Consider the following 15,971-nt stretch of genomic DNA (forward strand, 5'->3'; position numbering starts at 1 on the left):
TTCAGGAAAATGTGCCCTGGATTTCTTTTCTTTTTTTTCAAAGCCCAGTCAAAATAAATACCTCAGTTATGTAAAAGATATTGTCCAATGCTAAGTAAATGGGAGAGACCTCAGAGTTGGGTGAATGGTTTTCAAATCACTTGATCCATAAGTTTTTTTAAGTGGTATAATCATGTGACAAAAGGCTTCCTGCATTATATTAGCTTTATATTTTGTGAGCGACTGCAGGGTTATGTGTTGCTTAAAGCAAGTCTCAGCTACCAAGTACTGCACTTTCTACGGCACGTTAATGAACCCCTATGTAACATTTAACATAGGTTTGATTTAAACATCTATGCTTCTTCATAACCTCATACAGGGAAGTTGGGGAACCAACCATTAACTGTGTGACTGATCTCTGATTGGGCCCCACTTCTTTCAATCAATAATGCGTATTCCGCACCTCCTGTGGCGCTTCTTTCTCTTCCACTTTCTGTTTCCTAAAGCTGTGCCATAGGCTGAGGGTATTGATCACCCAGCTACTCTCTTTCGTTCTGGTTCTTATAAACCTTTAGCTGTCATCAGTTATATTCAATTACGCTTGCAACCTAGGATACTCATGGCCACCGTTAACGCCTCGTTGATGTACGCAGGCGCTACCAGTCATACGTCACACTCTGTGCAGCGGTTGGCTTGAGTGCGTGTCACTCAGGATGTACTCGCGACCACGCCCCCGAAGCAAAGCTCGTGGAGCAGTGGGAAAGCCTCACCGCGAGGCAAAAAGCTGAATGTTTTATATAAGGAATAATTTGAACAAATCGACCAGGCATTTAATTGGATATTTATACGAACACCAAGACATTTTACTTTCGGGATATCGGACGTGAAATCAGATACGTTTGTTAGCTACCATTGTGTTTGCTAAATTGCGATTTTCCTTCAGTCGTTCCTTTAGCTACAACAAGGCTAGCTAGTTAGAATTTTGCCGGCACGTTATTGTTGCTTTAAAGGTTAGCAGAAGCGAGCTCGCTAACTAGCCAAATATAGCTAAACTGGCTATTATTTGGATGCGTTTAGTTAGCTAGCTAAATAGTTTGAGGCATTTTCCATTTTGTATTTAGCCAGTTCATTTCGCTGCTCCTAAACCGCATAGCAAATTGGTTTGCGGTCTCGTTTAGCTGTCACTGCCTTACTCTTCTGTAGTGGGTGCTACATTCCCCACCGAGGTCGCTAGCAAGATACCTGGGACGATAAAGACGTTGCAGTGTTCGGCTAATCCCGGGAAGACGGTGTGATTAAAGGTGGTCGCAGCACTGTCAAGGAAACTGGTGGGGAAAAGGGAAGTAGCTTGTTGGTTGGCTTCAGTTAGGATATAAAGTGTCGCATGTAGGGAAGGCGGATAAATAAACTATTTGGGTTGAGAGCTAATCGGAGGTAAGACATATACATACGTCAAACGAAGTGCACAATTTGCCTTTCCAGAGCACCACACAATCATTGAATTATGTAATAGCAACTACCGTTGAGCTAGTTAGTTTGGTACGAGTAACGTTACTGGAATTTCTAAATTGAATGAAACTCGTAACTACCGGTAACTTGAAGAACTTCTCGGCTATCGGCTAAATCAGCCTTGCTAGCCAACCTGCCTGGCATCCATGATATTTCACAGGCTAGCAAAATAGATAACGTTAGATAGCTGCAACTTTACTCACATTGGATAGTTAGTTAGCTACGTCGTTAGCCGTAAAGGTTCGGGTTCCGGCCTAACGTTAGCCAGCATATGATTTGGTCGCTAGCTAATTGATCATTCACATTCTGAATCAACCAGTTGCTTCTTTAGAAACGATTCCAAGCTAATTAGGTTGCTCGATGTTACTAGTATTTGTATAGCAAGCTAGCTATAGGTATACAGCAATTTTGGTCGAAAGTGGTCAACATCGAGCTAGCCCATTTAAGCGCTCATTTGTAAAATCACATTGTCGGTCGAGGGGATGGTTGAAGTTGTCGAGTTTTAGTTTCAAAGTCTACAAACTTGGATAACTTACTAGCGTCAAACGAATTTGTTCCCGTTGCATCAACTGTATGTTTTCCACAAACAATTGTACCGTTCATTTAACGTTAGTGCCAGTAACGTTGACCAGCTAACGTTAACTTAGCTACCGTTTGCCAGCTCCGTTTCCGTGAAGCCAAAACAGCTTGTATGGACTGACTTAAACGCCGTCCCTTTTCTTTATTTTTTAAATTCCATACAAAACATTTCATTTTCAAAGGAAAAAAATATAACATTACTTAGCTAGCTAATATCACAGAAGAGTAGCCATGAGTATCGAAATACCAGCGGGTTTGACGGAGTTGCTACAAGGCTACACCGTGGAAGTGCTCCGCCAAAGGCCGCCGGACTTGGTGGAGTTCGCCGTTCTCTATTTCACACGCCTACGGGAAAACAGAACCCAAGACGGCGCTGAGCCGAGTACCACAACCAAGTCTGGAGGCAAAGGAGTGATGTTCGATGGTGAGCCGATGCAGACCGAGTCAAATGGAGATGATGAAGACGAGGACGATGATTCTGATTTTGAGCGTAAGTAGCCAGCTAACGTTGCCTATTTGCATTTTTGAGATGGGGCGCAGCGGTGCGTGGTTGACGGCCTGTCACGGCCGTATAATATCATTTGCGCGAGAGCTGTTGTAACTGGATTGATAGTTGGTAGGGGTTGATGGCTCTGTTGAAACTGCGAGGAGTTATCTATCTATATCATTTATACGCAATTGTGATTTTATTCTGGGAAATGCTTAGTTGGAAGGCCTAATATGGCCACATTGCTTGTTCGCTAGCCAGTGGTCTGTAATAAAGCTGCATGAAATTGAAACCACTGTTGCAATATACCACACTACGGACAGCGTACGGAGCTACATGCCGGTGTTCCTTTAGTTACGCTTGGTCGTCTTCCGAGAAACACCGAGGTAATAATGCACGTGAGATTCATTCAAGATTTCCCACGCAATATACTGGACCCTCGTCGTAAATGACAGACGGAGGGTGGCTTACGAGAACTTGCTTTTGAGGAGTCCAATGGATTTTTCCACACAAGGACCATGGATTTTTAGCACAATGTGCAAACACTTAAATTAACTCACGACTAGAACTGTTGTGATGCAAATTTGCATTGTAATGATTCTAGTTTTCAAATGTATATGATTAATTGTGTGGTTATTTGCATGGACAAACGCATGTGTTGTGTCTTGGGGGATACCAATCCGTTGTGAAGTTGCAGAATCAGCGGTTGATGATTTTTGTTGAATGGGTGGGTTCCTTCCTGGAGGGCCAGTGTAGGGTTGGCTCAGGGTGCTGTCCAGACTTCCACATGGCCATTCAATCTGTGAAAAATGTAGCTGTGTTTATGTATACAATTCTATTAGTTACAACCGATAAAATGTCCATGTTGACCCGTTCTACCAACTGGCCTTTATTGCATTTACATAGCATTTCAAACGTAAGCAATTCAACCGAAGCGTTGTTACTGCAACCCCTCAGTGCTTTATAAACTAAATGTGGGCACTGATATGCTTATTTCTGGATGACAGTTTTATGGCAAGACTCACTGGCGACAGCTTGCTTCGCATACCGCTACCCTCTGTGGCAAACTGAGAAAGATTTGTACCTTTCGGTCTGCACATGGCCTGGACTTCACCTGGATATACGCTGCATATTCCATTCCTGGCTCTGTCCTGTAGCTGCATGTTCTGTTTAGCCCCATTTCTTGGGCAAGATCTATCCATATAGCCAGAATAGTTAGTTGTAGGCAAAAGTTATTTCGACATGCGCATTGTAGCACTAGGACTACATTAATTACTAGTCATGTGAATTATGTTTGTCAGCTTTTTCATAACATGAAACTTTGCTTCAATGTAAGTCCTGTTTTAATTGCACACTAGCTTGCATGTGGTCGTACAAATAGTTCGATATAAGTCATTAGGGACACTTAATTGTCCATGGGGTGCAAATTAGGTCCCATCTGTGTTCAGATATTCATTCACTACTCAGCAGGTGTGCCAGACTTAAGTTGCAAGCAAGTCTGAATCAGGATATTTGTTGAGTCAGGTTGTGTGATGAATCGGGAATAAAAAGTTATCTGAACCAAAAATGTGAAATGCTATGATGCCAGCATTCTGCTCATTTTGGTCCTTGAGGAAAATGTGCTGCAATTGATTTATACTGCATTCATTGAAAAACTCTGCATCCAAGAAGTCCTGGGGTGAGTGTTGTGTGTTTTGGGGTTACAGAAAAGTTCTGCGTTTGGTGGTTTCTGTTGATTTTCATTTCAACCCTAATTTGGCACACACAATTCTAATGGTTGAGCAGCTAAATAGATCTTTAGCTGTTGATTGAGGCGTGCTTTGTTAGGGTTGGAGTGAAAACATACAGGATAGTATATCTCCTGGAACAGGTTTGGTTGCCACTCCTGACAATTTAGGCTGCTGGTTAAAGTCACTGGTGTGCTGTATCCTGTGTTGAGTGTGACAGTAAGAAATAGTGAGAAAGCGAATTCAAACATGAGCTCACTCCTAATACTGTACCATATATCGAGCATACTTAGCATGAAAACTGGTGGTAATGTGCTAAATATATCTGTGCCTTGCCCATTTTGATTTATAGAAGGAGTTCAGAGATCGACAGATGTGCATGATAAGATACCGTAGATATGCGAAGTGCAGATTAATATAATGCTAATTAATTGGATTAACAAATGTTGTTGTGCTTTAGTTCAAAGTACTTGCATACAAGTGAATTAAGATCAGTTTCCACAGTCTTGTTTGAGAAGCAGACGCACGCAAATAGAAACAAGTTAATAGATTATTAGTGTGTCAGTGGTCACCTTAACGTTGATGTGCCTTTTTACACAGAAAGGGACAAAACCCAAAAAAATGTAGGCTAACATCAGGAAAATGCTTACATTTATTTATTAGCCCCATTACTATTGAATTCAATGCTATTTGGTGGCCATCTTGAAAACAAAACCATTTCAGATGGTTTTCTCAATGTAAAAACTGACATCAAGGACCATTTCAGATGACAGCAAAGGTCTTATGATAAAATTTGATTGGGAAGTAGATTGTCAAACAATGTGCATTTTAGGTGTGTCACATTCATAACGCTGGTATTGCCTCATTAAAATGAAGGCAAAGATAAATATTAGAAAAATTGGTATTTTTATGTTCAGCCAAGCCTCCAACATTAAGGGGTATCAAACTTTTATATCAAGTTTTTAGAAAGTCTATAATCTCCCCAAAATACCTGTTTATTTGCATCACATCCATAACGTGGGTAATTTGTAACATTTTTTCTGGCTTAACAATATTTTTCAAAATTTTCAAATATATATTTTTTGGCGCTTCCCCTCAGCCAAGTGGGTGCTATGATAATATGCATTAACATTTTTTGACATGTAAGCAGAGTAATTTTTCCAAATTGTGTCCAAATGTCACATCCGTAAAGTTGGAATTGCCCATATACGTTTCATGTAGTGGTTTAATTCATGCATATTTCACAATAATTAAGACTTATTAATGTCCATGTTTGCCATGTAAGTTTAATTAGACAATTTTGTTAATATTTCTTTGCGAAGTGAGTCATTCCCTTTCATTTTATGGGCCATTCCAGGTTTCTTTCCCCATAAAGTATCGATTTTATATGGATACCAATCTACCAAAGCTGATATAGGTATCAATCGATCAATTTCTCTATCGATCCAACCTTAGAAGTCAAGTGCATAAGATGTGCACTTAATTAGTGCACTTAATTCTCCTGTATACATATTCACTTGCCATTGTTAATTATAAAATATTGGATTTATGTATTAAATTATTCAGTGGTGCCCGACCCTCGTCTCCAATGTGTGTGATGCCATGGCCCTTTTAGGTCCATGGAACTCCGTCATGCTCATACCTGGGTGTTATTAATCCCACGTGCATTTTACATTGGCGCTCTCAGAGTGGACTTTAATCCTGTGCCAGGCTTAAAGTTCAGCGCACAATCGCCGTTTTACGCAAATGCCGGCTGTCGGTGACGTGGAGAGCGGGGCGGGGCGGCTGGGTCCCGCGTGGGCTCGGCACGTGCGGGATAATGCTGTGTCTTAAGTCCTCTCATTACGCAAACACAAGGTGCAGGACAATGGGTTCCACCGACTGCTGGCAGCAGGGGGTGGGCAAATTGGTGGTGAGGGCGACATTGTTTTGTCCTCAAATACCAAACTGGCTCCCCACAGCCTGTAGCCTGTCTCGTTACCCACATAAAAAAAACAAATGTTCCCCATCTGCTGACACCCCATTAAATAATATCCTAGTAAAAAGTTTGTAAATTGTGACATTTTTAAAAGGAAATTGCTTTCTTGGATCCCTTTCCAAACCTAGCCACAATGGTTTAACTTGATGGTTGTGGTGGTTGTTCAGGGAAAGTGGCGATTATCATTACTTAAATCTAAGCCCTGAAGGTGGCATAGGCCAAGTTGCCTTAACCACAGCATTTTAGGATGGTCTCCAACAAATTCATATCTGATGACAATGATAAAGGACTACTGTTTTGACACGTCTCCACATTGGAAAGAGATGATTAAATGTTTCTAGCTGGCAAGTTTTAACTGCTAACAAAACTAGTGCCATTCATATTTCTGCTATATTATAGTGAAATCAGAAATGAACAAACTATGGTCTGGAGGACCAAACAGTTGTGTGCCTCAGTGATTTAAAAGAAATATCACACACCAGAGTAGCAGACATATTTGCCTGATTTGCCTGCCAGTGAACAAGGGAGTCTAACTATTGATGAGACTGCAGAAGGCGTGTTGTTCTCCTTCGGGCCGCCGAGGGACGGGGTGTGGGCGGTGTATCTAACACTAACTCTAATTGGATTAGATGGGGTACAATTGGGTACTAAATTGTGAGAAAAAGGGAAAAATCTGAAATAAATGTATAAAAAAACAAAACAAAAACTGTTGTCCGTCCCATATCTATGAACACGATATCTCAGGAATGCCTTTAGGGAATTTCTTCAAATTTGGCACAAACATCCACTTGGACTCAGGGATGAACTGATTCGAATTTGGTGGTCAAAGTTGTTTTTGCCAATAACTCAATAATTCGTATGCTAATTATGCCAAAAGGTTAAAGGTAAACTTCACTGTGACATCATAATGGTTTGCTTACCACTGTAGCTGAGCAAATGATCTTGGGTTATTTTGTTTGTTGATCGCTGATGTAGTCATTAGTTGAGATTTTAGAGTTAGTATCCACCTTTTTGTGTTAGTAAACACCTTTTGTTGGAATATTCTTCAATTGTTGGTGGTTTGGCAGAAATCTTTCCAAATCATTCCACTACTCTGCCTTAAACTAAATATTCAGGTTGTAATGCAAAAAAAAGATCTTCAACAATTAATATTGTTTACATTATAGGTAACATCAATAACAAAGAAACGGCATATTAATTACTTAATGGAATGTATAAAAATACATTTAGCCCTGCTTAAAGTTTAAAAGTTAGCTATTGGTGGACAGACAGGGAAATAAACTGCGACATTGACTGGTTGGCAGAGGTATACAACCGCAAGATGGTTATTTAGCTCTAGCGAAACATATTACCTATTTTCACATGAATTTTAGACCAGAGATTGGTATTAACTCAAAACTACGTAGCTTAGGAAATTGTAACATTTCAATCCTTGAAAGAAGTTACTTGCAATAAAGTGGACTGAAACAGGAAAAAACTATTGAACACCGTAAGAAAAATTATATTTTTTAATGAGATTAAAGCTCGGTGTACATATATTGTTATGATGATGCTTTTACAGTTTTTTAAAGGCCATAATTCATATGGTTGGAATGCAGGAAGAGGAAGGTAACCAGGCTTCAAAGAGTAGAAGCGCGAGCTGTGTGTTTCTCATGACGCTTGGAGGCAAAGATAAGCACCCCTGGGGCCATTACACGCAAGTGGAAGGAACATCACTCCACCAACAACCGGCCAGGCACGGGAGCTCTGTCCGGGCAGTCAGTCAGTCAGAAGCTTTGGCAATAAAGCTCTGTGCCAATAATTGAACTGAGAATCTTTCCCACATTTGGTGCTTGACGGGTGTTAATTTTGGCCCCGGATGCCCCTTTCATATAGGAGGAAATTGCTTTGATTCACGGTTAACTAAATTCTTGGTAAGTTTTCCCTCCATTTTGGCCCCTGGATCAGTCATGGTCTTTCTGGCCTGCGCTTGATCAGGGCGGGAGCCTTCATTAAACCGGGCATCATGATCCAATACGGCACTTCCCGCTTCCACCTCACTGTCTCTTACCCTCGCTTTTTTAAAAGCGACTTGTGAGCCTGTTTCTTCCACGCTACTCTGAGGGCGCCTGCTTTCATTCTGTAACGGTCATTTTAAGTGGCGCGATGAGAGCCGCCCATTTCCTGCTCTTAGCCGCCGAAGCGCTGCTGCGTTTCAGCTGTTCCGCCAGAGGCCCGTTTATCACGCCGAAGAGGGCTTCTGCAGTTCTCCAGCCCATTTTTCTTTACTCGTGCTGATTCAAGGTTGCTGTAGCAGATATGGGGCAGGACAGTGATGCTAATCCCCACCCATTGAAGTTATAACTCCGCTCTGACTAGAACCAGTAAACCATATGATGCGTCTACTAATCTAATCTACTAATGCCCTAATCCTGTCTAAACCTAACCCTTAATAATTGTTTTTTATTGCGCTTACAATGACTGTTGTCTTTTTGTTCAACAGCTCTTCATGCGTATTTTACTAGTTAGGGATTTAATGCTTTTAACCTGTGAAGAACCGATGAACTTGTACGTCACTTTGGATTAAAGCCATCTGGCAAATGACAAAAATGTAAAAAATGTGAATGTAATCCACCCACTGAAGTTGTAACTCCGTCTGCTGTGCTCCCAGTGTGCTCCTCTCTGCTCGACGGAGCTCCTGCTCTGTGGAAGAACTGAGTGCAATGTGTTAAATTCAGTGTCATGTTTTCTCTGGACCGAGGATTAAATGGACGAGGCCTTATTTGGGATAACCTGGGGAACAGTCCTTCAAGCTTCAAGGCTTCACGCTGTCACGATATTACGACATTGAAACTTTTATTTGAATTTTTTTTTTTGTAACTAGGCTTGAAAGCTGCCCCATATACGAGACATTTTTCTAAATCGATGTTGACTAAATGATGTCCGATTCCCTGAATAATGTATTAACGAGTGAGAATTATTTATGCACAGTTGCACAGAAGTGTGTGGCCATTTAAGTCTGTCTGCCAGCCCAATGCACTGGGGTTACCCGCAGCGTGTGGCTCTTCAGGGAGGAGCCGCTGCTCTTCAGGGAGGAGCCGCTGCTCTACAGGGAGGAGCCGCTGCTCTTCAGGGAGGAGCCGCTGCTCTTCAGGGAGGAGCCGCTGCTCTTCAGGGAGGAGCCGCTGCTCTTCAGGGAGGAGCCGCTGCTCTTCAGGGAGGAGCCGCTGCTCTTCAGGGAGGAGCCGCTGCTCTTCAGGGAGGAGCCGCTGCTCTTAAAGCAGTACGTGCTTTAATGCCAGTGCAGGAAGGACGGAAGGATCCGGAAGCCTACTCTGCATTTGGAGAGCTAAATAAACACTCAACACTCAGTCAGGTAGCTTCAGTGCCCAAAAACTTTCGGTGCGAATAACAGATGAAGTGCAGTCAAAATGGTGGAGATGTGAGCTTCTGTGCAGGGGCACAAAGGCCCAAACCACTTATGCCCACCACGCGCATGCGACTCAACAGATATGGCTGTTTACTGCAGGGCAGCACACAATTACAAAATACTCTGCAGCAACTGCGTGCCACGGACCATGTACACACAGTGCCTGCTGTAACCGTTTGCGCTTGACCCTGTTTCCCACAACCCGTTTCAACCAGTCCAGTTTTCTATCTAGAAAATAGTTGATTTATGGGGGGTTTTTTTCATAGTGTTGTGGCTAGTGTAATCAGCACACTATGAAAACAGATTCGGTGCAACACGTCTTTTTATTATTATTATTTTTTTCTTTTCTTTTTTTAAGCACTCCTCAGCCTAGTTAAGGACAACACGTCTTGTGTGCACCGCCTGTGTGGAATCTGTTTAACTCCTGTGTTGTAACGCAAGAGTCGTGACGTCGACGCTAATTGTGTTGAAAGTGTTGATATTAACGCACCCTTTCAGTGTGCATGACCTTGCATGGAAGTTGGGCAACATGATATGCCTGCACACTGGAGATACTGATCAGCAGCAAGTTCTACAACTGGGCGTAACCTTGACAGCATGGAGGTTATCTGTGAACAAAGAATGTCAACGAAGATTAAAACTTTAAAATGTCACCCGTTTCGCTGCCGTCCCGCAACGCTTGTAGGCGCAGGCAGTCGTTCTCAGTGTCTTCAGTTTGAAACCAAAAAAAGGACTTGTATTAGAAATGAACTTTAAAATAATGCTGCTACACTGCTGTAGTGATGTAAAGTGATGTCCCTTTAGTTGTCCAGGTAGCTGCGTGTTTTGCGGCTTTGAGGCTGTCGTTTCTCTTGTGGTAAAATGGATGAAGCTAAGCTGGTACTGCTTCCCGAGTCATATTCCACTTCACATGGTGAATGGTAAATGGTTGGCGTTTATATAGCGCCTTTATCCAAAGAGCTGTACAATTGATGCTTCTCATTCACCCATTCATGCACACACACACTCGCACACCAACGGCAACTGGCTGCCATGCAAGGCACAAACCAGCTTGTCAGGAGGATTTTTGGGTTAGGTGTCTTGCTCAGGGACACTTCGACACACCCAGGGTGAGATCAAACCGGCAACCCTCCGACTGCTCTTACCACCTGAGCCAATGTACACACACACACACACACACACACACACACACACACACACACACACACACACACCTGAGCCGATTACCTGCTAGACTAGCGATTGACTCGCTAGTTATAGCGAGCAGTCTTTCGCTATTTCAGGGGGTTAAGAATGGAAATGCCGCAGGGAATTGAATTATTCTAGTTATCAAAGACTATCTGTATATCTGTAGCTGTGGTTCACTTATGGCATTATTGTTTCACATTTCTTAATGTTCACAAATTAATGTTTTGTTTAACCACATTAGCAAGAGTGTGTGAGTCCGCCATTTTGTGTTGCACCCCAAATATCATCCAACAGTACGGCGTGCATGTGCACCTTTCCGGTGGGAAACCTGCGTAGACCGTCATACCCACACGATGTGAAAGCTGGGTTAGAACCAAAGTCCTTTTGGAAGAATCTGACAGGCTGGCTTGAGTCACTAATGACCTTGAGCTGGCTAAAGTCAAAGGGCTTACACTGCTTTAACTACCAACTGCTGGACTAATGTTTCTTTTGTCAAATGTTTCTTTTGATTTGTAATTAGGAAATGATCTATCTTACAATATTGAAAGTGAAATTAAACTCTTTAAGATGGCCCAAAATTAAGTTTGAAAGTGCAAACATGTTTTTGTCAGCCATCTTGTTTTTTTTTTTTTTCGCTTTTAAAGAAATACAATAATTTTTTCGGTCTGTTTTGTTTCCCCCTAACACACAGAAAAATCTGTTATTTACCTAGAACTGATGCTCTGACATAAAATCTAGTGAGCCCTAATGTTCTTCGTCGTGCGTGTGACCAAGGACACGGATGAGCATGAGCAGTGAGCAAACCTGCTGCCCTGTGTGGAGATTCCTCCCCATAGTTTTCTATTGGTGTGGCTGCCCTGTGTGGAGATTCCTCCCCATAGTTTTCTATTGGTGTGGCTGCCCTGTGTGGAGATTCCTCCCCATAGTTTTCTATTGGTGTGGCTGTCCCGTGTGGAGATTCCTCCCCATAGTTTTCTATTGGTGTGGCTGTCCCGTGTGGAGATTCCTCCCCATAGTTTTCTATTGGTGTGGCTGTCCTGTTTGGAGATTCCCCCCCCATAGTTTTCTATTGGTGTGGCTGCCCTGTGTGGAGATTCCCCCCCATAGTTTTCTATTGGTGTGGCTGTCCCGTGTGGAGATTCCTCCCCATAGTTTTCTATTGGTGTGGCTGTCCCGTGTGGAGATTCCTCCCCATAGTTTTCTATTGGTGTGGCTGTCCTGTTTGGAGATTCCCCCCCATAGTTTTCTATTGGTGTGGCTGCCCTGTGTGGAGATTCCCCCCCATAGTTTTCTATTGGTGTGGCTGTCCTGTGTGGAGATTCCTCCCCATAGTTTTCTCTTGGTGTGGCTGTCCTGTGTGGAGATTCCCCCCCCCCCCCATAGTTTTCTATTGGTGTGGCTGTCCTGTGTGGAGATTCCCCCCCCCATAGTTTTCTATTGGTGTGGCTGTCCTGTGTGGAGATTCCCCCCCCCCCCCCCATAGTTTTCTATTGGTGTGGCTGTCCTGTGTGGAGATTCCCCCCCCATAGTTTTCTATTGGTGTGGCTGTCCTGTGTGGAGATTCCCCCCCATAGTTTTCTATTGGTGTGGCTGTCCTGTGTGGAGATTCCCCCCCCCCCCCATAGTTTTCTATTGGTGTGGCTGTCCTGTGTGGAGATTCCCCCCCATAGTTTTCTATTGGTGTGGCTGTCCTGTGTGGAGATTCCCCCCCATAGTTTTCTATTGGTGTGGCTGTCCTGTGTGGAGATTCCCCCCCATAGTTTTCTATTGGTGTGGCTGTCCTGTGTGGAGATTCCCCCCCCCCCCATAGTTTTCTATTGGTGTGGCTGTCCTGTGTGGAGATTCCCCCCCCCCCCCCCATAGTTTTCTATTGGTGTGGCTGTCCTGTGTGGAGATTCCCCCCCCCATAGTTTTCTATTGGTGTGGCTGTCCTGTGTGGAGATTCCCCCCCCCCCCATAGTTTTCTATTGGTGTGGCTGTCCTGTGTGGAGATTCCCCCCCCCCCCCCATAGTTTTCTATTGGTGTGGCTGTCCTGTGTGGAGATTCCCCCCCCCATAGTTTTCTATTGGTGTGGCTGTCCTGTGTGGAGATTCCCCCCCATAGTTTTCTATTGGTGTGGCTGTCCTGTGTGGAGATTCCCCCCCATAGTTTTCTATTGGTGTGGCTGTCCTGTGTGGAGATTCCCCCCCATAGTTTTCTATTGGTGTGGCTGTCCTGTGTGGAGATCCCCCCCCCCCCATAGTTTTCTATTGGTGTGGCTGTCCTGTGTGGAGATCCCCCCCATAGCTTTCTGTTGGTGTGGCTGTCCTGTGTGGAGATTCCCCCCCCCCATAGTTTTCTATTGGTGTGGCTGTCCTGTGTGGAGATTCCCCCCCATAGTTTTCTATTGGTGTGGCTGTCCTGTGTGGAGATTCCCCCCCATAGTTTTCTATTGGTGTGGCTGTCCTGTGTGGAGATTCCCCCCCCATAGTTTTCTATTGGTGTGGCTGTCCTGTGTGGAGATTCCCCCCCCCATAGTTTTCTATTGGTGTGGCTGTCCCGTGTGGAGGTTGGTGTGGCTGTCTCAATATACTGTTAGGTGCGACCCCTTGGTGGTGGTGGAATTGAGTTTCTGTGCTTCACTATAAAGGCCTTTGAGATCACAATGTGCATTATCAGTGCAGTTGTTGTTGTTAGTGGGTCCATGCCTGTTTGAGGTGGTTGTAAGAGTTTGATTACTGGTCATTCAGCTCTTCTGGCCTGGCCCTGAACATTTCTCTTTCTATGTAAGCCTTAGTATCCAGCTCTGAACTACACTCCCCATTCGTCTATTTGGAGTAAAATTATAAAAGCTGTAACACTAACAAGATGGTCACTCTTCTCTAGGCCTGTAGAAAAATGACCCCCCCTTCCCCCCATTATGGAAAACTTACCGTAGTATAATAAATAAAACATTTGGATATAAATATAATCCATTAATCAAATAGGCCCTAGTCTTTATCTTTGTTGTACTGTTAGCAGTTGAAATTGGAGTTGAAATTCCCTCTAGGGTCTTTTAGCGCACTTATCCCTGGTTATGGGTATGCACTTTGTTGTATGTCATATCTGCCAAATGCCATTACTGTAATCTAATGTAATCTTGGTTTCTAGAATTGGAATTTTCCATGGCATAGGAAAATGACCGATGTAATGTCCTGTAGGTTTGTAGGATTTTTGTAAATTGTGACCAACTTTAAAAAAAAAAAAAAAAAAAAAATCTATTTTCCATCTGACACTGTGTCTGTTGGATAATGCCATGGGGCTATTGGGAAATGGACCACAAATTATGACACTGTCATATTAAACTCTGTAATGCATTTTGAGTGTTGGCATAGGACACAAAAACATTGGCTTCGGACATAGGAAGTTTTATTAAACATTCCTGCTGCCCCTAAAGAAATGTATTAGACCAAATCTCCCTCTGCAAGAACAGTTGGTGTTTTTCTCAAGAATAACTTGTCAGTGACGATGGATTGCGAGATGACTGTTAGACAAACAGTCCCGTTGTTCCCCGTTTCTGTACTTTGGCACTTGTGCATTTGTTCGCCATCTTTGTGTCAGTATCATCTGAAGCAGATAAGATATAATTGCAGGCTTATTCTCTAGTAAAATATTGTGTTGTATCTAGGGGTGTGAACGGCTAAACGGTTAAACGAAATTGCGTTGTACATGTTTAACATAAATTGCTAACCAATAACCGCTTCTTTTTTCCAAAGCAGAAATGGTCGGCCCAGTTTAATTGAATAAATGCGCTTTCGCCACCAGTGACAAAATGGACGCAATGGTCGGAAAATTTAAATGGCTTTAAATTTAAAATTTAACTTTAAATAGGCTAGACTGAGCAAGCAGTCTTTGGCTATTTCAGGGGGTTAAGAATGCAAGCACCACAGGGAACTGCACTGTTATAATGTCAAAGAATTTCTGTGCGTTTTAAATCTGTGGCTGTTGGTTCATATATGTATTGTATGGCATTTCTTAAGCTTTGCAGAGGACAAGTGCAAATTCAAACTACTGGGCAAACTAAACGTAGCTTTCCACTATGCTGTATATATAAAAACAAAGCATTACATCACTGGGCAAATGTTGCCAAGTTGAAAAATAAAGGCTATAATTACATGTAACCACTTTTCATCATTTTATTAAATCCAACTATTAATTTTTTCACTTACTTAGCCGAATAGTGCAATCACTATCCAACAAGTGTTGTTTTCTATATACCTATATAATGTTGTTCAGAGCTAGCTTACCTACATTTTCCAGGACTGTGTAGTTTAACTATTTATAAAAATCAAGTCGCATCGTTTGCATAAAGAAAAATCCTTAGAGCAGTAGTCTATCATATCCATCTTGAAAGTGAAAATGCCATAATTTAAAAGGACCATATTAATTTCATCACCGCAAAGATTTCCATGCGCCGTATGAAATCAAATGCATTGGCAAAGTTCACATTTACATAAAAATATAAGCCAAATTGTATAGAAACCATTGGCATGAAAGTTAAATTATACCAGTTGAGAATCTGTACAAAATCCCGCAAAAGGTTCTGGAAGTTTTATCAACTGATGGGACCAAGACTAACCTCTACCGAAGTGGTGGAAAGGCTAAAGTGTAGAGAGAGACGGGATTTGCTCATGATCCAAAACATACAACCTCTACCGAAGTGGTGGAAAGGCTGAAGTGTAGAGAGAGAAGGGATTTGCTCATGATCCAAAACATACAAGCTCATCTGCGAAGCACGTGGAGGAAGTGCCATGGCTTGGGCTTGCATGGCTGCTTCTGCAGTGGGCTCATTCAGAAGCCTACAAAAACATTCTGCCTGCCAATTTACAGAGAAATGCGTCCAAGCTAATTTGGTTGAACTTCATCATGCAGCAAGACCCAGAACACTCTGGCAACACAACAAAAGACTTCATTAGGGAGAAAAAGTGGAAGGTTTTGGACTGGCCAAGTCAATCACCAGACCTTAACCCAATTGAGCACACCTCCCAAAGATGGGATTGAAGGGAAAAAATCCCCGAAACAGCTGAAAGAGGCTGCAGTAAAAGCCTGGAAGAGCATCACAAAAGAATGCAACAGTTCGGTTATGCCAATGGGTC

The 15,971-nt window shown here is 42.8% G+C and overlaps 1 protein-coding gene across 5 annotated transcripts in view; it reads left to right on the forward strand.

Annotated features, from left to right (window-relative positions):
• Positions 1–675: 675 nt before the first annotated feature.
• The window catches only part of prkar2aa (protein kinase, cAMP-dependent, regulatory, type II, alpha A), a 46,005-nt gene continuing 30,709 nt past the window's right edge, over positions 676–15,971 (forward strand). The window contains exon 1 of one of the 5 annotated variants that reach the window (XM_061257094.1): positions 676–2,557. In XM_061257094.1, coding sequence (XP_061113078.1) covers positions 2,299–2,557 — 259 coding nt within the window. In that variant the 5' untranslated portion in view covers positions 676–2,298. The remainder of the gene's footprint in view (positions 2,558–15,971) is intronic. The other 4 variants (XM_061257095.1, XM_061257097.1, XM_061257096.1 and 1 more) reach the window with 4 other exon arrangements.

This window comes from Conger conger, chromosome 10 (genome assembly GCF_963514075.1).
Source record: "Conger conger chromosome 10, fConCon1.1, whole genome shotgun sequence".
NCBI lineage: Eukaryota > Metazoa > Chordata > Actinopteri > Anguilliformes > Congridae > Conger > Conger conger.